This window comes from Aulonocara stuartgranti, assembly GCF_965226115.1.
Source record: "Aulonocara stuartgranti genome assembly, chromosome: 14".
Classification (NCBI taxonomy): Eukaryota; Metazoa; Chordata; class Actinopteri; order Cichliformes; family Cichlidae; genus Aulonocara; species Aulonocara stuartgranti.
The window spans coordinates 22010304-22033923 of record NC_138950.1 but is presented as its reverse complement, the minus strand read 5'-3'; the positions used below and the strand labels follow the sequence as shown (position 1 = coordinate 22033923).

Sequence of the window (23620 nt, the reverse complement as noted above, 5' to 3'; positions counted from 1 at the left end):
TGAGAAAGATAGAGCGTGTGACTCAGGGCTGCAACATCCCATTGGTCCTGCCACCTGTCATTACATGTGATCCTCACTTTGCATATGTGATAAACTCACTAACACAAACATACACACAAGCACATTCACTAATGCACATACCTCTCAGAAACTCCTACAATTACTGGTAACACACAGAAATTTAATATATGTAAAAAAAAAAAAAGCTAAAATTACAGCATTACAATGCACATAGTCATACAGCTACACAGACACAAACCCACACTAGTAGCGGCATCTCAGACACACAGACTGTTTCTTAATTGGCTTCTGTGCTGAGTGAACAGACAGACAGGAGGCGCACGCACAAACGCACACATGTGTACTGAGACGGGCATACAGACACAAACACACACACTAGTCAGCTCTGCAGAGCTGGCACTGGCTTGCATCCCTGCTCTGAGACAGAGACTGCTCTGTTTGTCTGCCCCTGCCAGCTGCGATCTTTGTGTGTGCACGCGCGTGTGTGTACGTACATCTGTCTGCGTCAGTACAAAGCCGCTGATATGTGTGGGTGAGAGAGAGACAAAGAAAAATGTGAACAGTTTGTTAATTAGGTTTATGCCACTTGTTAATCTCAATATGCATTCGACCACTTTGTCAGAATTCCCACAGTCTGCTGTATTTTCGCTCCATTTCCCTATATGGATAATATCAGTGACCAAAAACTCACGGGTTTTAGTTTTGAGCAGAAATATTTTTACCTTATAGGTCACATTTGAAATCAAATAGCAAACAAAAAAAAAAAAATGAAAAGAGTGAAATCATCTGCAGCTTTTATAACCCATATATTGTGTTTGGGTCAGACTTGACCTGTTTTCAAGTTTAGGTAAAGTATTATATGCTTTCTTTCAGTGGAACTACATTTCTCAAAAGCAGCTATTTCAACAAAACAAATTAAATTTTATCATTTCAATTTGAATGTCTCCAAAAGACAAAGTACTGGCTGTTTTCTGCATCACTAAAACATTTTAAAAGTCTGCAGAGTTTTTAGCCAGCATGGTACCAAAGTCTTCATCATTTTATCCTCCTTTAATCAGCATAATAAAGTAACCACAGCACCACTGTTAAGGAAGGTAATGGAGCAAGAGATGGAGGAAATCACCTTTTTGTCCTTGTCACACCCCTGTCGTGCTCCCTAATGCTACTTTCCCCCTGGTTTCCAAATTAAATCCACGTTTTCTCTCCCCCTCTCTCTTTTCAGGCTGTCAGTGTGGGGAAACATGTCAAAGGTTACCATTACATCATAGCAAACCTGGTAAGGATGCTGGCGTTGCTTTCAACTGTTGTCCTGCTGTTTTCTGAAACACGTTTCCTACAGTGTTGGTGTAATATTTTATTCCAAAAGCCTACTTAAGAATCCACAGTTGACATGCAATACTAGACAAAACAAGATGGACCTTTGAAGAATTTTTCTTCAAGTCTTTGTCGTTACAGAGTTGGAGATTTTCTGCAATGATTAAAAAAACATTATCTTAATTATTTTCTATTTATTTCTACCAGATCCTATTATGTATTTTACTAAATTACTATTTTATCATGTGTCTCTCCTTGACAAAGTCACACCTTTGGGAAGCTGCTGGAATCAAGCTCAATAAAATCAGCATTGTTTCAACCTTAATTCCTGAAATCTTTTGAACAGTAGTTCTCTCCAGCACAGTGTAAAAGGGTCCGGCTCAGGTCAGGTTAGATGGAATTTCATTGCTTTTAGTGATTCCTCAATGTTGCAAAGTTTCCACTGTGGGGATGTAATCTGGAGATCTTAGTTTGTGGGAGGACTTTGAACCTTAGACCAGGGGTCTCAAACATATGGCCAGGGGGTCAGAATTGGGCCGACAAGGTCTCCAATCTGGGTCACTGGACAGTTTTGGAAAATGTGAAGGAAGGCTTAAACTTTGGACTTTTAACTAAAGTTTTATGTTTTACAGCTTTTCCTGCTCATAAAGACATCCCCCCATGGCCATTCATACGATACCGAAGTACTTGAGTAGTAGTTAATCAATTAAATGATCTACTGTAGAAAGTTCTGGGTTTTGCTTGACTTTTACAGTGGTTCCACAGTTAGAATAAATACATAAACAAAATAAAACACATTTCTTTATCAGAAAAACTGAGACTTTTTTCTTATATTAAGATATCTCAGGCAATAAATGTGTAGTTAGTGAAGTGTACCTTCTTTACACTGATTAAATGGTTGTTTCCTTGGATATTTCATAAGATGAATATGGACTGCATTACATCGTCTGGTCTGAAGGTTTTTGTGGTTTTTGTGTTACATTGTTCCAAACACATTTCTTTATTTCTGTCATGCTTTTGGTCTACCCAGGGTTTCAAGGACATATCTTTGGAAAGGTTCATGCACGGCGGGGCCAATGTGACCGGGTTCCAGTTAGTGGACTTCAGCAAGCCTATTGTCATAAAACTTATGCAGCGCTGGAACAAACTCGATCAGCGTGAATACCCTGGATCTGAAAGCCCACCTAAGGTAATAAAAACACGTTGCTCTATCATTGAATATGCATTTTGGAAATCTGCGTCAGACAGAGGTCTCGGTACCTGAAACATATTCTTGTGTGGTATCTGAAGCACTGAAATAAATTCTACAGCAAAATATGGAATGAAGAAAATGCAGGACTTCCATTCAGACTTACTTCAAAAATGCATGGTATTGAGATAAACAGTTACTTGAAGTGCACGCACACACATTACTGCCATTGATGTGCAAATTGCTCTTTGTACCTGAAATTCAACGCAAAAGCTGCACGGAAGGTTTTCAATCAGGTATCCAGCCACAGGGGGATACGCAGTATTTGAACCATTCAGAGTGTGATGTGGTGCATGTGTTACAGCTTCTTAGCCAATCAGAGCATGACCTCAGAATATGGCAGTGAAAAGGCTTATCTGTGATTAAGTCTCAAGGTTAACGTGATGCATACAGATTATGTAGACTAAAGACTTTGGTGTTCTGTGTCTGTTTAGAATAAAATTCTGCTGTCATGTGTCGGCTCTCTCACCTATTTACTCACTTTTCTGAGATATCTTTCTTTAACCTTTATAGTTCCAGCTCCTTATAGATATTCACAATTAAATCCCTTGACAGAGCACTGACCTGTGGGTATATTTATAGAAAAAATGTCCACCTACCCATTAAAAATACATCAGCTGTCAGCCCTCTGCCCGCTTGCTGAAATTGTTTGTATTCAATAATCCTCAAAAAAACACAGTAACGCAGTAACTACTTGTAACTAGTAACAGTGATGCAAATATATATTTATGGTTTTACGATTTCTAATTGGCACGCTATTTTTCACCCAGTCCCAGTGTTAATGAGCTAATCATCAGTTTTAGATTCACCTAATGAATTCTCATTAGTAGATGTCAGCTTCATCAATCGTCCCTTAACATTTACACAACATTTAGTGTGTTAATTGAGGTAAGCCTATTATGCATGATTGTGACAGATAAACACAGTGAACATATTTTGATGCACAAAACAGAAGCAAACACACCTGTAAGTGCTCAAATCTCAAAACCTCTAAACATCTTTGTTTAAGTGCATTCAGAGAATGTATTTACTTTTGCTGCCATGTACATATACTGTGTTACAAACCTGGAAACAATGATTTGAATGATTTAACAGTAACAGAAATCCAGTTACCTCTCGTGACAACAGATGCCTCCAAATTGCTCTTGGCTAATTTTTGCTCTGTAAAAAAAAGAAAAAAAATGAGCTCAGTTAACCTTGGGGCAACTGGTAGCCTTAGGCCAAATAAAAATGTGGCCTGATAATGGGCAGGGTGGGAAATACTACTGAGAATTGTCCCTTCTACACTTGAGGCTGGAATTTGAGCCGCCCATCAATCAAAATCTCTTAACTGCTGGTTTCTCTTTGTTTTGCTTGGAGATTTTATTGAAAAGTAATTGTCAAAGAAATATATTAAGCTCATTAAAATGTTGTAAATAATAATTAGGATCACTTCAGGAGATACAAACAATTTTTCCAAATTTCTGCAAACACTTGATCTGACTTTATGAATGTTGACCACATCTGTGTTAACAGATTTAATCAAAATGATTAATAAGAAGGATTTAATAATGATCATCGTGATAATAATCTTAGTAAACATTAGATTTGCTCACTTAAATTCTACTTTTAGTTATTATTGCTGGTATGAAATTAAATGTTCAGATGTTATTTCCCTCTCAGAAACTCATTTAATATTTTTTTCAATGTAGTGTTTAAATGTTTTTTTTCTTTTTGTTCGTCTATTAACTTCTTGCACAATCCTGACGTTTTCCATCTTTCTTGTTATTGCTTTTAATCAAATCCAGTTTATCCGTATTTTTTTTGAGCTATTTTCACAGGAAAGACACCCAGGTTCAGAACTTACAGGTGGAAAAGATAAAAAATTAAACATTCATATTGGGTAGAAGGCAGCAGCCCTACTTTAAAAAAAAAAAAAAAAGAGCACACAAGCGTAAAAACACAGACACTCTGAAAACGACCAAAGTGACACAGGACTGTATACAGAGCGATGATCAGGGATGAGAGGAAACACAATGGGAACTAGACACAGCTGAGATTAAGCAAGACAATGAAAAGACAGTAAAACTAAAAGCAAGTCAAAAAGAGACAAACAACTCACAAAATAAAACAGGACATAACAAACAGCTAACAGACAAAGTCTCAAAAAGAAGGAAATGCTGGAGAGACAAAATTAGAACAGAACGTAACAGTAAAAGCCTTCACTCACAGACCGTACCGTTCTCCCTCTGAACGAAGACGAACTCGTGCTCAGCCAGTGTTATTCATGACGCCACGTTAAATGCTGTCATGCAAGGACACATCTATAACAGATTCAACAACCCTGGATATCTGGAAAACCAAAAACCCTTCTCAAAACAGGAAATTACAACTATACATGGAATTAAATAAGGAAGGCTTTGGCTACAAGACAGCAAACAAACAGCAGCTTTCAGTGAAACAGCCTGCAGCATCCAAACCCAGAGAATAATCAGAAACATGTATTTTCAGTCATCATATTGTCACAGTCATGGGAATTGTGGAAAAGGAATTTGACCTGATGATCAGACTGTGAATGTCAGGGTCAAATACCAAGTCCAAAATTATTCAGGATCAAGTTTTAGCTGTAACATCTACCCAACAGCAGAATTTTGCTCTGTTTGATTTTTGTTCTTTTGTTCTTTGCGTGGCAGTAAAAGAGGTGAAGATTCAGATGTGGACGTCATCAGAATACGTCCAGGAGTGATCTGAAAACAGCAGGGGAGCCATAAGAGAGCTACACAAAGACAGTGAAATTTAGGTCAAATATGGTTTTGGCTCGAATTGGATGGAGTCGTTTACATCACAAACTTAGTTAGTTAGCAAAATGGCATTTTTATTAGCTTTAAAGATAAATAACAGCTGATGCTACTAGAAATAATTTTAGTTTTTCTTGCATTTGATTATACTGGACAATGTTCAAGTCCTTCCACTTGCAAAAGGAGGGATTTGATCATTTCACTTTTTGCAAAGCGTCATAGCTGCATAGATTTTTATAAATATGTGTGAAAAATGAAAACTACTTGGTTCATCTTTATATATTAATCATAAAGCCGGTCCCTGATATTTTTCTCTAAATGTTTTATCCTGTTTGACAAGCCACATTTAAAAACTTAAAGATTGAATCTGATCCTGGGGAACATTTTCTGAAACTTTGTGTTTTTAAAAGGTAATTCTGTTTCTTTGTGCCCCCAAAACATTTGTACTCTGCTCCTGACATAAACTGAAAGTTAGAAAACTACTTGGCTCACTTTTTGTTTTCTCTGTGATTCGGATAGTCTTCATCTGTCAGTCACATGCCTAAAGGCTTTCCTTAGTTTCAAAGGGTACAGATGAAAGGAGGATGACACAGTTGCGTAGCCTTGCAAAAAACACCTTGTGGGATACAAATCAAGGGATGTCAATAAGAGAGAAACTACCTGCAGAGGCGTGGAAAGCATTGGCAAGAGAATCTCAGCCGACTTGCCTGCATCCTTCCATTTTCATCCCTCCACTTCTTTCTGTCGCAATGTGAAGGCAGCCTGCTGAGTGTTTGACTGCCTCCATCTGTGTGGAGCTGCGTGTCTGTGTGTGTCCTGGGTGGGGGTGTTGCTGCTGAGTGTGTGTGTGTGTATTCTTCCCTGCAGCGCTGTGTCTTACCTATAATGAATTTGTCAAGCAATCTGTCAAGACCACCATCACTTGCAGGGTTTCATCAGAGCACAGACACTGATAGTGTCTTACATTGAATTAAAATTAATAGCAAGTCATTTTAAAGGTATTAAGTCTATTTTATAATACAACCCAGTGAAACAGTAATAAGCGTTTGTAAACCTTGGCAATCAGCATGACAAAGAATTATGGCATATTTGAAAAACACGTTTATGATATAATTTAACTCATTTAAATGGCTTCAATGTCACGTACAGTGACTTTATTTAAAAACTGTAACTCTGTCTAATCCTGGCACATTTACAGTGATGTTACATTTATAGTGGTGTTGATGGATATTTACTGGAGAAATAAAATAAAAGTCAGAGCAGTGAGATAGACTGTGGCACTGGTCACAGTTTACATAATGACCATGTTCCCTTATGTAGAGTTATGATGGTCTAAGCCTGGTCAAAAGATGTGAGTGGGTAGTAATACTGTTGTAGAAAAACATTCTTGGAAAGCAACAAATATACTGAAATACTTCACACTAAACATTTTAATGCAAAAGGATAATAAAACAGTTTTTAGGCAATTTATGTTATCAGTTATATAACATGAAGGACCTAAGATATACATACAGTTCTATACAAAGTTTAGGCTTGTCAAAGAGGTAACCTTTGTCCCCTCTCTCTTTTTCGCAGTATACCTCATCTCTGACTTATGATGGTGTCCTTGTAATGGCTGAAGCCTTCCGCACCCTTCGCCGTCAAAAAATCGATATCAGTCGCCGTGGCAATGCAGGTGACTGTCTGGCCAATCCAGCTGCTCCTTGGAACCAAGGAATAGATATGGAGCGTGCGCTCAAACAGGTTGGCTCAATTTCACTGATAGTGTACAAATTTTATAATAGAGTGAATGCTAAATAAATTATCCATTATCACATGTAAACACACAAAAAACAAATGAAATGAACAAAACAAAGAAGAAAGACTAGGATTGTTGCTGATGTAGAATTTTTTATTTTTTTTTTGCTTTCTCCTGAAAAGCTGGAGGTAAATAGGTTGTAAATAATCTGAAACAAAATGGTAGCAGAAAAAATTACTGAAAAGGTTTTAAACACTAACTAAACTAATTAAACCATTCAGATAAACTCTTGGTTTTGTGCCTTTATTTTGGAAAGTTAAATCCAAGTGCTTTTATTTTGAAAATAAGGCATACAGTACATGGATGCTCTGTTAGGGACTGCGGCTGTTGTCTGTTGTGAATCGGTAGAAATTTTGTGGTCATAATGTTAAAGTTGTGGAGGTCCCAACCATTTGATGATAAAAACAGCACATGACAGAACAAAATATTATGGAAATAAATGCTTTGGTCCAGTTGTTTTAAAATACTGTATCAACAGGACTTCAATTGTCTCTATGTTTATACTTGTACTGCCGTATTTCTATATCTTATCAATTTATATTAATGTCTCATGTACTTACCCATCAGCAGTATTTGCCTCAGACTTTCAGTGTAATGTTTAAAGTGAAAACGAGACAATATTAACTTTAATTAGACTTGGCCTCTAAAAGCAAAGACAAACTAACGCTTAATGACAACAAATGAGGGGCAACCTAAGAATCAACAGAGAACATTAAACAACAAACTCAAAAACACTGGGTCAAAAACCCAGCACCGTTAAAGTATTTGCATTCATTAATTCTTCTGTTTATAGTTGCTTAGTGGCAGCAGCTAACATTCCCACACTCAATTCAGGTTTTCAGCTTGGGCACAAAGTGTTCATAGGAAACAATGCAAGCGTTTCGTTTGACATAATTGAAATAAATAACGGGTATTAGTCTTAATGTTAACTGTGCATCAAATTATTGCTAATGGAAACTCAATTTTGTCTCTGTTGCAACATCCCGTTGCAGTTATTGAACTATTTGTTTAAGCACCGCTTGCTTGGCTTCACCATGAAGACAAAAAAAGAAGCCCAATCACTCCTATTGTACTCCTGACTGTTCACTGAGTGTCTGCGATCTTAAACATCTGTATGAACTATTTTAGTTTTATGTTTCTACTGTTACAATTCATCCAGGTGCGCATTCAGGGCCTGACTGGGAATATTCAGTTTGATCACTACGGTCGGAGGGTGAATTACACGATGGACGTGTTTGAACTCAAGAGCAATGGCCCGCGCAAGGTAAAAGTTCCTCATGCATTAAAAAAAGACAAGGACTATAAATTTTTGAGTCCAGATACTCACAGCAATACCATGAGCAAAGTATTTTAGACCGTGTTTCTAAAAAGCCATGTTAAAAGACAGGAAAATGCAAAGAAAATGCTGTTTATCTTCATTTGAGCAAATGCGATGCCTCAGCAGGATATATACATAAATCACAATTAATTTAAACAATTCCTGTTAATTTGTATAGTGCTTCATTCTTCATTCAGCCTCCATTCATAAAAAAAATAATTTACGCCATAATTATTTTCATAATTCTTAATTAATAACTTCTGTTTGCAATTATGAATACCATTAGATGACTGCAATCAAACCAGCCATCACAGCTTGTGTATATTAATGGCTTTTTGGAGTACACACTGGAGATCAGCTCCCAGGCAACCTGGGGGTACATAAAATCTGCAGTGACATAAATAAGTAAAGTTTGAACATAATCTGTCTCAATAAGAGAAGAAAGTAAGAGGACAGGATGTCATTTGGAACAGCTTATAAATTCTCTATACTGGAAAATCACATACATGTAGCCCCAATAATAAAGATATAGCACCATGTTCCAGCATCGCAATTGTTCCTTCGACAGCAATGTGTGTTTATTGAAGGTTCTTGGCTCACACTCAATATCTCCTACAGTTCCAATGGGAAATTTCCTGGAGTTTGCTCAATCTGATTTATCTTTCTCTCAGTCTCATTTTCTCCTATTTCGCCTTCTCATTTCCTTTAATGATTCTGTTTTACCTTTTCTGTCTCGATTGTATTGCATGCATGTCGAATTACATTTTGCATAAATTGTGCGAGGGTAAAACTGATTGAAAGTACATTAAACTATATTTTCATGGATGTTTTTTCTCTTTTCCCTCTCATTCATCTTCTCCTACTCCCATATATCCCCCTGTTTACCTCAGATTGGTTACTGGAATGACATAGACAAACTTGTGTTGGTCCAGAATGAAAATGCTCTGTCCAATGACAGCTCGGCTATGGAGAACCGGACTGTTGTCGTGACAACTATCATGGTAATGTACCATCTGACTGTTTTCATTTCTCCATTGTTTGGGTGCTATTTGGGTGAAGCTCTCCTTCAGCGCGGACACTCAGTCGTTCCAAAATACATAGCCTAATGTCACCAGAATCTTGATTTGACTTGAGCACGTATGCAGAGACTTGAAGTTTATGTTGAAAAAAAATTACACACCAGAAAAAATATGATAACCATATGAAATAAGTTTTTATTTTACATTTTTTTCCAAGCAAGATTAGTAAGTGGAAATTGATGGAATAGGAAAACTCTAGGCAGAGAATTTCTCATATACAGAACACCCACTTAGAATATTTCACAGGGGATAGGATACACACTAACCAGTCACTTTATTCGGCACCCCTGATCGAGTGGTATAATGCAAATACCTAATCGGCCAATTACATGGAATCGATTCAGTACATTCAGGCATATGGACATAATCAAGATGACCTGCTGAAGTTTAAAGTGAGCGTCAGAATGGAGATAAAAGGGGATTTAAGGGACTTTGAATTAGGCATGGGTGTTGGCGCCAGCTTGCTGATGTTTCAGAAACTGACAACCTCCTGGGCCAACAAAGAATGGCCCAGAAAAGAGAAAATATCTAGTGAGTTGCAGTTCTTTGGGTAATAATCTCTTGATGCCAGAGGTCAGAGGGGAAAATTGCCTGACTTCTAGCTGATTGCAAGGCAACAGTAACACCAGTAACCACTCATTGAAGCCAAAATAGCAGCACATCAATTCGATTCAGTTTGATTGTATAGCCCAATATCACTTGTAACTGTTCGAAAGGATTCACAGGCATAAAAACATTAATGCACAGGATGTCCAACCTTGAAGCAGATGAGCTACAACAGCAGAAGAGCACACTGGCTGTAGCAACTGAAGCTACAATTCCCAAGGATTCATCAAAATTGAACAATCGAAGGTCTAATGATCCTTGATTTATGCTGAAACAAGATGAAAAGCATGGAGCCATCTTCGTGTGGTTGAAGCTACTAGAAGTGACCTAATGTCAGAAAGCTCACATCATCTCAAGCTGGTTTCTTGAATATTGAAAAATACTCAGATTAGCCTCCACCTTTTGCATTTTATCTTCTAATAGCAAGTGAGAATCTTGTTTTTAAGCCGCATCACTCCTTTTCATTGAAGGGTGTCTTGAAAGTACCCTCTAGGTGAACTGGGGCTATTTTCAGTACAATTAAATAAAGGAGAAGTGGGCATGTGTCATCCCTTAGTGCTAATAGAGTCTGCCATGAATATTGCAGTCTGTACTGTGGGGAAACAATGGCCACAACATTAATGTGATAATACGAGGCTAAAGTGCCCCTTTTAAGTGTTGTTAGACTCGTCTGATGGTTCACAGGACGATTGAACCCTTATGTCTGGACAATCTGGCTTTTCAGTCAGCCTCTGGCACACTCTCACCTCAGCCATTGTTTCAGCGTCCATGGGAAGTGTTTGGAAACTTCCACTTATCAAAAAAAGAAATGTTTTTTTAGCTTGGACCCTCTTTGTTTTCTTTTTATTGGTGGGGGCCATACATTATTCAAATGAAAACGGTAATGCGTCCGCTGATTACTGATTACACACGATCGTAACCAGTCAACATATGCAATCACTTTTCGTAGAGAGGGAAGTTACCACAGTTACTTTGTGGATACTGTAGAACTGATAGCGCTTCAAGTCCAGCTCTGTGGTGAGGTTTACCTGTCTTTGTGGTCTTTTTGGATACATTCAGCATCAGAAAGCTGGAGGATGAACTCCAACAAGGGCACAACATGGCACCGTTTTAACACTGAAAGAAAAATCAGCCTGGAAGTGGACGAGCTGGATGAGTTCAATAGAGCCCTCGCAGTACAGCCAGGAGGGAGTGGCACTTGTCCAGCTGGAAGATTTCACTAATGTCTCATTAGTAGGCAAATCCAAAAGTGACCTCAGATCACCATTTAGAAGTGACCTCAGTCCAATCTCTTCTAATAGCTTTCACATAGACACTGCTCTGCAGCCCAGTTTAATTATTCCTTTCTTCTACAAACAAGGATAAAGGAGGGCTAATCGGTGGATGTGTGCACATCCTCCGCTTACATTTGATTTCACTTCACCCATCTGCAGCGTTTTTATGGTGGCCATCCCCTTCCTGTAAATGCAATCAGTCTAATTCAATTTGGCATGCAAAGTGATGCAAGTGAAAGCAACTCAAAAGACTAATTTCAGCCCAGAGATAAAACAAGCCACAGATGCTCGGGCTTTAATTCGGTGTTTTGTTTTAAGGCACATTGCATCGTTTCATCCAGAAAACTCAAATGTGACCAAAATATCTGCAGTTGTACTTCGCCATTGCCCTCCCCTCATGCAAATACTTACAAACAGACAACGGCTCAAAGATGTTGATTTGAGAGTGCAGTGAGTCTACAGTGCCTCCGGTGGCCAGATCCAGTCATCACTCCTGCTGGCGCAGAGGAAAACAGCCGCGCATGCTGCTGTAAAGAGTTCAGAAACACTAAATCAGCTGGATTAGGTGTCCCCAGTTTGAGCTTCACCTTCAGCCATGCACATTTCAGCTGGCAATATATCAAACTACACTGCAGTGTTTGGTTTGGTGACTCGAGTCAGGTGCAAGAGAAACATACAAACACATCATCAAGATCAGATACTTAAAAGGGCAATTTAGTAATCTGTGACAGTGCAGTGCTGTTTTCTGTTTATTTTGTACTGTGTCAATACATTAATCTCGTTTTGGTTGAAGAGCTGGTGTTATGAATAAATTAGTATGGTGAACAGTGTGTACATGCTTCCGTTGTTTATTTCCATCTGTCATTCTATAATATGTCTGTCATTCATCTGACATTCCAGCACATCTGTCCTCGTACTCCCCTCATCTCTCCTTCGTCTTCTCGATTCTCTGTAACTGTACTCACCTCTTCAGCCTCCCCAAACCTTTGTTTTCTACCTCCATGCCTGCAGTCTTTGCATATTTCTCTGTGGATGGTGACCTCAGCAGGGCTTGACTAATGTTAGCTCAGCCACCTCCTCCTCTTTGCAGCCTCTGGTGATGAGGAAACCTCTGCAGCGACACTGATGCCGAGTCTGCAGACAAACCAACAGACAGAAAACACAGACCCTCGAAAATGACTGAGAACAGACAGCCTGATAGAGTTTCTCTAAAGCTCTTAAAGGACTTATCTTTCTTTTCTTTTTTTTCTGTATAACATTTTTTTTAATTATTTGGTTCTGACATCATATATTTGCTTAGATGAAGATGGCTAAGAAATAACGGCACAGAGAAGAGACGAGAAGGAGGATCATGGCCCTGTGAGGTTTTGGGCTGACTTGCTCATTGTGCTCCTGTCTTCCTCTCGTAACAAAGCTACCACCAGATGAAAGCTCTGCAATGGATTCTGCAGCGTCTGTCAAGGTTTGACATTTGGTCGCACAAAGTCACCGGACTGTGGGACGTGTTAATTTAGATTCTTCTCTTTTTGAGGACAACACAGCTACCACCGTCCTCTCTGTTACACTGCCTGCAGAAGAATTTGCCTTAATCAGATTTCGATTTTATTTTTTACTTTTTTTTTTTTAAGAGAAGATGTAGGTGGAGAGTGACAGGTCTTCACTGTCAGTCCGGCATTTTTTTAAGCACTCACCTTTCTCTCCTCTGTCTTCATCTCTATGCTGTGTCTCTCTGTAAATCTATTCAGTCATGCCTACTCAGTCAACTTTCCTTTAGTGTATTTGAGCTCTTCTGATAGGTTGTTTTTTTTTTTTTAATCTCTTCATCAAAATAAAAGGGTAAAGTAAACCTGTTCTCATAATTTTAGGTGACTTGTTGGGCATTTGTATGAGACAGTGCTATTTTCCATGTCTCTCTATGTATTTAATCTTACTTCCACAGAGACACTGTGATCATTTGTGTACTCTACATGTAAAAGAATAGCATTTTTTAAAAACTATCCCAGAAAATACTCCAAAGCTGACCCTACACGAAAATGGAAATATTGCAGACATCCTCAAGACCCAAATGCTAAAGTAAACATTAATTAGAAACCCAGTTACACAAACACATGAATACATGTGCATCAACAAAGCCCTCACAGATCTCAGAGCAAAGATGAGGGCAGATTGTTAGATGTGTTGCCTATGGTCATTATTAAAGAGTCCTTAACTCTATTCCAGATACACCCATGAGGACATGACTGTGTCTTATTTATGCCCCTGCTTTATAATCATAGTAGTGCAATATATCTGACTTTATATTAGTTAGATTTTAAGTTAAACAATTCTAATCTTAAAAGAAAGAATATTGTTATTGAAAAAATAAAACCAAATCTTTAACGAACCAAAAGGATTGTGCACGGCTGGTCGGTTAGACTTAGTCTGCCTTGATGTCTAATTAGTTGTCTGACTGATTCATATGTTGACAGACAAACTGACTGACTGTTACTGAAGAGGACTTGAAGGACTGGCAGTCTTCGTCTTCTGGTCATTGGTTGGCTGCTCAAATAATCTTATTAACTGCTGAACTGCCCTGCTTTCTTTATGGCTAAATAGCTGGGAGTTAATCGCACTGACCAACTGGCCAAATATGTGACCGGATAGATGATTATGTACTGTGATTGCAGTAATTGCTTAATAAATGGACTGCCTGACCAAGTAACTGACAAAGGCTGTGACTCACTGCCTGCCTTGCTTCTCTGGTCATGTGAACAGATAGCTCGCAGGCTGGTGAGATGTCTCTTGCTATGTAAAAATCTGGCTTTTAAAATGCTGTAATCCAGTTGGGGGGTTGAGGGGGAGTGAATGAATGACTGGACAGTTAGGTTGACTGTCCATTGCATTGGGGTTCGTCTTCTCACCAGGCTAGCTCACTGGCTTACATAGCAAGTCATTTCTGCCTTTTTGGCACCAGAGTGAAGTGTTTCATGTCTTATCAGCCCAAACCATTTGCTTCTACAAAGCTGTTCTCCCTCTCTCACACACCCCTTTCCCTTCTTTGCTTGCTCCCTCGCTTCTTCTCCATTTTTCTTTTTTTGTCATATTCTCTCTTTCTCTTAATCTCTCCTTCACACTTTCCCCCTTGCTGTTTCTATCGTCTATTCTCCTTGTAGCGATCACTGTTTGTATTCTGATCTCCTCCCTCATCTTTCTTCTGTAGTTTCTTACAGCCAAAACGCCCTGCATCCCTCTCATCCTGCTAGTCTCGTTCCCATTACCATCCTTCTTTCCTTTCAACCTCCTGATTCTTATTTCTTCCTCTCTTCTCCCCTCCCATTCCTTGCACTAACTCATGATGCCACATTAGGCAACACCCAAACATGATGCTTTTTCCCAGCAGTAAATACATGCGCTAACATCTTGTACACACACAAACTCACTCACTCACAGCAAGACAAAAGTGTCTGGAGCAAACTGATAACAAACCTTAAGGAGGCATTAAAGTGATACACTGCCACTTTTGCCAGAGCTTCAGCTAAAATGTGTGTGTCCATACATATAGTATATCCTTTCGTGTGTATCGGCTTACATAAAACTAAATTAACTCAGCAAAGTAGACTTGTCAGACTTCAAGCATTTGACCTTGTAATTGAGATGGCTGCATTCTCCTTAACACAAGCTGACTAAAAGATTCCCGCTGAGAATCAGTGATTAAAGATGAAGCAAACAAGCGCTCAAGGTTATTTTTTAAGGAAGGGATCCGATAAGGCGCTTCCATTTCAGGGTCAGCAAAGAAAGTTGTTTGGACGTGACAGGATTGGATTCACAGAATTCACTATAAAGCTGACAATAAAAATAAATAAAATAAATAAATATGCATTAGAAGATATTTCCATTTGCCAACTGCCAAGAGTTTGATTTGGACAATAATGCTGTTCTCCATTTGACACTACAGCATGTGCACGAATACTTGTGGATATGATTTTAAGTTGATTATTACATAAACCTTAAACCAATTATATCAGAAACAATCTCAAATTCAAATTAAGCTCCAAAAATAGGAATAGAGTGGTTTATTCAAAATGAAAATGGGAAATAGGTGTAGCAGTTTATTGAAACATGTGCAAAGATACATGGAAATATAGATATATAAAGAAATAAATAGCTTGTTACAATTCTAACAAGCTTGAAAGGTATGACACCTTAAACGTTCAACACAGTCTGAACTCTCTTAGCTGAACTGTAGTTCTCCAATCTTCTTGAATGACATTCAAAGCTCCACTTTGAATGTTGGCTGCCTTTTTGTTCTGTTCTCGTTCAAGATTATCCCACACTTTTTTAATCATGTTGAGGTCCAGGCTCTGTTTAGGCTAAATCCTGACTGAGAGTGTTCCACTGTGTGTGTTTTTTATCAAGGTATGCTTTCACTGCATTGGCAGTATATTTGGGATCACTGTCATGTTGAAACATGAAACTGTTGCCAATCAGATGCTTACCAGATGGTACCTTTTTTTGTGTTCATAATTCATTTTGAAACGATCCCCAACCCCACTAGCTGAAAAGCTGATCTAAATCACGACAGTACCTCCACCATGTTTTACGGATGGATGTAGAGAGCAACAGAACTATTGCTCAAGACCGCTTTAAAAAATCACTGAGGAGATGTATGTTGTATTTTTCAGCTAATCCTTTGGTTGCATTCATTCCAATGGACAGTTGTGCTAAGCTAACCGTCTCATGGCTGCAGCTTCATAATTAACTTACAGAATTAGAGTGGTATCAGTCTAGCTCTGAGCACATATGTGTTAATGGAAACTATTAAGGTTATAGATAGTGCTTTAAACATGCAACCACATCAATCAGATTATAATATTGCATACGTTTGAGTTTCCTTATTTCCTTATATATATTTGTACAAGTTGTCTGCATTACAACTGGTTCCAGCGTTCAAAGCACTTGTACTTTAAAAGATGATTTCCTCACACTATCGCTTTCCTCTTACTTTTTATCCCTGGTATGCGATTGTGATGGCTCTGTGCATCTGTTTCATTTACATGAAACTGCTTTGCTTTTCACATGATTGATGTATAGTTTGTGGAATTTGTGCCCCGGAAGCTGCTAATGTATCTGATAATCATATTTTTGGGAGAAATGTTTTGTTCTTTTATGTTTTGTTTTCTTTGTATGTTATGAAACTGAGCACCAAAGGGCAAATGTTTGTACTTAATGATGATGACGATGATTGTCTTGGTAGTGCAAATGTTCAGCATTAATATTCAACATAAATTAAGAACTGATTTGAATGCTTGGCTTCAAAAGAAACAGATTTTCTTAATAGTGTTTTACTGAAAAGTGGAGAATTTTTTTTTTTTGCAAAAAGCACCTCTGTAATGTGTATTTGTTTTTGAATTGTCTAAATGTAATGTTATTTTCTGTATGTTTTTTTTTTACCTTGTTTATGTGGAAGAACAAAAAGGTGTGCATGTCCTAAGCAAACTAAAAAAAATGATGATGAACTCATTTAAAAAATAATATTTTAGAAAAAGAAATGTTTACAGCTATCCTAGCAGCTTTTTCAGGTTGTGAACATGCTTAAAATAACAATGATAATACTTTATCTTGATGTTTTTTGGGTTTATTTTATTTTGGTGGTGGCCAAAATCAAAATACCAGACTGGAGTCTTCAGAATGGTAATCCTCAATCCAGTGAGCAGTGTCAGGATGTCCAGCAGAGGCGGTGGGGAATGCTTTTAATTTTCAAGATATTTACTCATAAACCAAATTAGGAATCAGATAATATAAGACAGAAATTCTTCTGCAGTATAAATCATCTTTACATTTAGATAAATGCAAAGTCATTAAATACCCCCACTGAGAAGAATTTCTCATTTTACGCCTCAGTCGTACACAAGTGCACAAGTAAATGGTTTCATTTCAAGCTCTTTGTTTGCTGAAGAGAATAAGGATCAATCTATAAATCCAACTTCCCTTTGAAGGATTTGTTTGTATCGCTCAGCTCCTGTTGTGAGATGGTTTTAATCCCTCTGCATGCCTTCCTTTGAGCTAGACCTTTTCTTAATGTAATTCAATTTCCCAGATTGAAGATTCTCCCATTGATTTCATCCAGATCTGTGTTCTTTATTGCTCATTTGACCTCTTTGATTCATGTCAGCATAAAAATTCTCCTTGATTAAACTGTACTTGAGTTTGGTGTGAATCAATTTCGCGAATGAAGAATTCAAATGTTATCGTTTTGTATGCGTTTTATCGTCCACATTTACTGTTTCATAGCTCGGCCGTGTTGGGTATTATACCGGGCCTGTTTGATTAAACAGATGAGATTAGTCTTTGATTAAAACAGGTTTGATAACATTTTAATAGGCTTTGTTTCATGTGGATTACAGGGTAAGCTGCCTCAGGCATAATACCATTACTCACTGCTTCTGATAGATGCACTGTCACTCAAAAGACTCTCTGCGTCTGTGTGCGTTTCTTTTCTCTGTGGATATCCTACGTGCAGCGATGCATTTGTGCTATTCCTAATACACCGACCACCTCACATTAAACTCACTCTTTTCGCTTTCATCTTTGATAACTGCATGCACAGAATTCATTTCGCCTAAAAGCACCAGTCTCCTCTGCTTTTTCTTCTCCTTCTTTGTATTTTTCTTCCCTCTCATACATTTCTCTCTTCTCAGCATTAGTGTTGCACTAATTCAGGTGAGGGTCCCTGTGGAGTCATGTAGACGAAGGCATATAACACAGTGCTGCAAGTTAGAAAAACAAGATATAAAACTTCACCTTGTAAAAACCATCTGTAATATATAGATATTTTCCCATTTTATCAACTATCATTTTTTATCAAGTTCTGGCTTCTGTGTTTTACTAACAAGGTAGTTTGTGTGTGAGATTTTATGTTACTACACAGTTACTAACACATGAATCTGATAATGTGATGGTGGGTTATATGGACATGGTCCTGTATGTACGCTAAGATATCATAGGGTGATGTGTATGTAGTTTATAAAATTCAGCTGATTTGCTCTTTGGTCTTTTATTCAATCCTGTAGCTTTGCATTATTTTCATATCTTGTAGAGATTTGTTACTCAAGGATTGTTTTTTACAAAAAGAAGTTCAATATAAGCTTCTCCTTAAAATCTATATACATGTCTATTTTTCACAAGAATAACATCAATTTTCTTTGTACGTGTTTCATGCGTGGTGCATTGTTCGTAAGCAGACTGGTTCCTCTTAATTCCTGCCATCATGTTCGTCCAAACAGCTGTCCTTCTTCCCTTATGCTGGTTTTGTAGGAGGGTCCTTACGTGATGCTGAAGAAGAACTGGGAGCTTTATGAGGGCAACGACCAGTATGAGGGATACTGTGTGGACCTTGCCTCTGAGATTGCCAAACACATCGGAATTAAATACAAGATCTCCATTGTACCAGATGGGAAATATGGAGCGAGGGATCCAGAGACAAAGATATGGAATGGCATGGTTGGCGAGCTTGTGTACGGGGTAAGGATGGAAAAATTGCAGCATGCAAGGAATGCTTTGAATTTTGTTCTGGATTTTCTGTTAAGTATCAGAGTATGGCGTTTAAGTGAAATCACAATGACATTACAACAGCATCACAAATCACATCCTGTTATGGTGCACTTCGGTGCCTTTTGGCAAAAACTTCTATAATCTTTGCAGAGGTCGTATGAGCTGCAGAGACATTACATCATGCAATGACTGAGAAATTCTCAAAATGACTCCCTGCAGTATAGCAACTCTCACAAGCTCTGCATCTCCATAGTTGCCAAGTTAGCTTCCCACTGAGATGTAATGTCACGGCAGGTTCACTTATTTCTTGAGATTTTTGCCACGCTGGTTAATTATGCCATATACTCCCAGGCACAGTCTGAGATCTCACAATGCTGTCTGAATACAAACTTTATTTGCACACACAAGACAATGTCAGTCATCGATTTGACGAAGAGTGAAAGCGGAGACGTTGCAGCAGAACACCGACAGAATTAATTACCCTCCAGAATCTGGAAGGTGACACAGCAGAACATTGACTAATCGGGTTTGATTTGCATCAAACACTCACAGTCCGTCCTGATAACTCTTCTTCCACACATAGAAAATACTGTACTGCACTTGTAGTCTTTGTCTTTTCTTTGTTGTACTTTACCCCCCCCGTCTTTGCTGTAATTTGTTTTATCCGTCCCTCTATTGTGCATTAGGTTGAGTGGGTATTTGATATCCTGTCCTCTCTGTTTTCTTTTCATATCACTTCTGTCCTCGTTCTTTTATATTTGCTGTTTACTTTTCTTGTGTTGCAACATCTTTACTCTTTGTAGCAATGCGCTGCTATCGTAGGTTGTTTCACTTACCACTGTAGCTATCATTTAGAATCATGCAATCATTCAGCAGTCTGTGTGCTGAATTAATGGTATTTCTGACTTTTCTTTGGATTTTGTAAATGTGTGTAAGTCTGTATGCACACTGCCTTTCATGTCTACTGTATGAAATACTCCTCTGTCGTTCTGGTATCCCATCACCCGCCTGCATTTCTTTCAACCCTCTGCTCTCCCACTTCTTCTCTCACCTTTGAGTCCAGTTCCCCTTTGCTTTGCTCATTGACAGTTTCTATTCATTATAGCTTGTTTGTTTTATATGCAGTTGATGCAAATTAACTGCAGTAAAAACATGAGAGTGAAGTGAAATCTCAGCCCCACCCCTCTCCTTTGCAGAAAGCAGAAATTGCTGTGGCCCCACTGACCATCACCCTGGTGAGAGAGGAGGTGATCGACTTCTCTAAGCCTTTCATGTCTCTGGGAATTTCAATCATGATCAAGAAGCCTCAGAAGTCTAAACCAGGTGTTTTCTCTTTCCTGGACCCACTGGCCTACGAGATCTGGATGTGCATAGTGTTCGCTTACATTGGCGTCAGTGTTGTGCTGTTTTTGGTGAGTTATTGTTACATACTAGGTGTTAGAATTTGAGCTGGATCCCAGGACTGGACTAGAAAAGTTACTGAAGCCTATGGTTAAGGGATGAAAGCGCATACAGTAGCTACAGAAGTTAGTTTTTATTGTAAGGTGCTTTTTTACCACACAACTCATCATGACTCTTGATGTCTCTGAGTATATATTTTTTTATGTTTTATAGATTAGCCCTCAATAGCTAATGCATTTAAAAATTTAAGAAGTATGACAGTACTCCCTTTACACTCTCAGCTGAAATGGCATTTACAGTGTTGAAGACAGCTTCTAGGCAGGAAACCATTGGATACTTAGAGTCATCCTCTATGAACAGAAATATCATAATAGTGATGTATGTGAGACATTTAGATGCTCAATGTCAGATATTTAAGACAGCCCACTTCAGCATGCACAAGATCAGCATAAGCCCTGTGATACCAGATTGTCTGAATATTCAAGGAAACTGTTTTTCCTCTTTTATATAAATCAGAAATTCACTCTCCAAGGTTTTCCTTTTATCTGTTCTGAGATGTTAAACAGATGTCTCTCGCCGCTTGCTAGCTCAGTTTGCCTCTGAAAACACATTTCTATCATTTTGTATTAACTTCTGTGTGAATAGATTATAGCGCAACTTAAAAAATGCAACCCTACCCAACTAACTCTGTGACCTGTGGACTGATCTTAAACAACAAAAGAAAACAACTCTGGTCAAACTTGAAAATTTAAAGGTGCCAAAGGTGATGAAGACCAGGCAATGCTACTTGCTAGGAAATGGAGTCCACTAATAGCTGATAATCATTTTCAAAAATACACTTCAACAAAAACTTCTGCTGTTTAGTTGATAGAGGCCACCATGCTTTGCTGTAATGTTGCAAGCCCATAATCAGTGTTCATTCTCAGCCTCTGCATCTTTTTATTAGCACTACTTGTGCACTATATTATTATGAATTTATTAAAAATTCACAGAGTACACTTCAGCCCATGGGCTCATGGTGTCCTGGTCACCAAACATTTGAACATTTCAGAAAAGAAGCGCTCCCGGGCAAGAGCGATTCTTTACTGTAAGCTTTACAAGCAGCATTTGCACCTGGAAATAGCTAATGACATCAGATTTTAAAAGTGGATCAAGGTTTTTGTTTTTATTTATTCTTTTTGTTTGTTTGTTTATTATTACTATTATTATTATTATTATTATTATTAAAGAAGTTACAAAAATGATCTGGATTCAAATATGGCAGTAATGACAGTGTTAGTGAGACGGTAAGTTAAGGTTAGCCAACTTGTGAAACTTTAGCAAAACATAGTTAAGACTCTGGTAAGTCCAGCTCCCATACATACTCCCAGGGGTTGTCTTACTCATGAAGTAATTTGAAAATAACAGCTAACTAATCAGATAATGTTATCAAATGACTATAACCAAAGTCATGTAACAAAGTTACAGGTTACAGTTAACCTTAGCTTGCTAAAGTTCTGGAGTTAAAATTATTTGTGTACATATTAACTGACTAGCCAGTCAAATTACTTCACCAGCTATAGAGGAACGTGATCCATCACATCACACAGTACTGTGTATTTGCCAAAGTTTAATTAAGGCCAAAAGAATATTCATTGCCTCTATATAAATAAAAAGCCTAATACATTTTTGTACTTTACAGTCACATGTGATAAAGTAGAAAACTGGAAACAAGAAAATGTTGTCTGATATATACTGTAGAGTCAACAATTGTGATTGTAGCTTGCAACCACAAATGTTCTTTTCTGATGACCAACGGCCCAAAAAGCTATTTTTTCCTTATTTTGCTGCTTTCCTTTTCAATGTTTCTCTTGTTTTTTTCTGCCACACAAAAATACTGCCACACAACTGTGTTACCTCAAATGGGTCTGTAACTTTGTCTACACTATTATTATTACTGAGCAATGCAGGGAAATGACGCCAAGCCAGCTACCTGTACTGTAATTTAGCTGCACACCATGTCTACTGTTTTTAGCTTTGTCAAGTCCAAGTTTACTCTGTTGCTATTATATTTATACGCAATATTTAGTATAGATTATATACACTGGTATTGCTGACTTACATCTCTGGTGATTCCTTTAGTGTTCTAATGTTGTGGAAGAGCATAATAACATTGGTGATAGTGCTGTCCGTGTCTCATTACCATGTGGTTAAAAAAGGGGATTTTGACCATTTCAGACCTTGGTAGTCCTGTAGTGTCTTTCTTGAAATTAAAATGAAAACATTTGTGTGCATATTCAAGTCCTTAACATGTTTCAATTTTTCATTTTAATGTTCCTATTCAGCTTTTCTTTTTCTTTAAAATTTTCTAACCACTTTTCTGCATATGCTATCTTAGGTGAGTCGCTTCAGTCCGTATGAGTGGCATGCAGAGGAACCAGAGGAGGGTGCCACAGAGCAGGGCCCCACTGACCAACCTCCAAATGAGTTTGGCATCTTTAACTCCCTGTGGTTCTCACTGGGAGCCTTCATGCAACAAGGCTGCGACATCTCACCACGGTGAGGGAGGGAAATGATCTGTGAGAGACAAACAGAGTGCATTTGTGTTTGCATGTGCGTCAGACTGAGCAAGATCATATTTAAGGCTGTGTACAGGGTGAGTGTGAGGGCTGGGGAGAGCATGTGTGCCTGTGTAACTGTCTGTAATGCTTGAGTGCTGTAGTATTAGACAGTGGTGATTCAGACTGTTGACAAAGTGAATCACCTCTTTTAGCACTTTTCTAGGTTTACCTGAGCTGGGCTGATACACTAAGGCACACACATGCAAACACAAAAACGTAGAAGTGTGAAGAAAACACCTGCATACAGTCCAGTGGTGATGTACATGTGGGTCTGTTATGGTGGAAGATTTAGCAGTTTGCTAGGTGTGTATGAATCTTTAATGCACCACAGAAGAGGCAGAGTCCAGCTATATTTTTAGAATATTTATAAGAATATGCCATTTTATTATTGATAACCTGAGAATGCAGTTTAGTGAAATATTCATTGCCAGCATCCTCAAGACCTTTAGGGAGCAAGTCTAAGGAGAGAAGGAGCAGCAGGGAGCACTTCACACTAAAACAAATGAAAGCAAAGCCTGATGAGTGATGAACGCAAGAAAAACATAGTGTGATCAGTCGAGTTTGGGAGAACAATAAAAAAAAACTGTTATTAAGCATTCACACGTATATGGAAATGGAAGCTTCACACTTTAGGAAGATAAAGTTATTGCTCA

At 38.2% G+C, this 23620-nt stretch overlaps 1 protein-coding gene across 1 annotated transcript in view; it reads left to right on the top strand.

The window, feature by feature from the left end:
• gria4a (glutamate receptor, ionotropic, AMPA 4a) overlaps nt 1–23620 on the top strand; it is a 122248-nt gene that overhangs the window by 67108 nt on the left and 31520 nt on the right. Inside the window, exons 8-15 of the mRNA XM_082501984.1 lie at nt 1244–1297; nt 2366–2524; nt 6937–7104; nt 8319–8423; nt 9368–9478; nt 18730–18936; nt 20163–20378; nt 22745–22905. Coding sequence (XP_082358110.1) covers nt 1244–1297; nt 2366–2524; nt 6937–7104; nt 8319–8423; nt 9368–9478; nt 18730–18936; nt 20163–20378; nt 22745–22905 — 1181 coding nt within the window. The remainder of the gene's footprint in view (nt 1–1243; nt 1298–2365; nt 2525–6936; nt 7105–8318; nt 8424–9367; nt 9479–18729; nt 18937–20162; nt 20379–22744; nt 22906–23620) is intronic.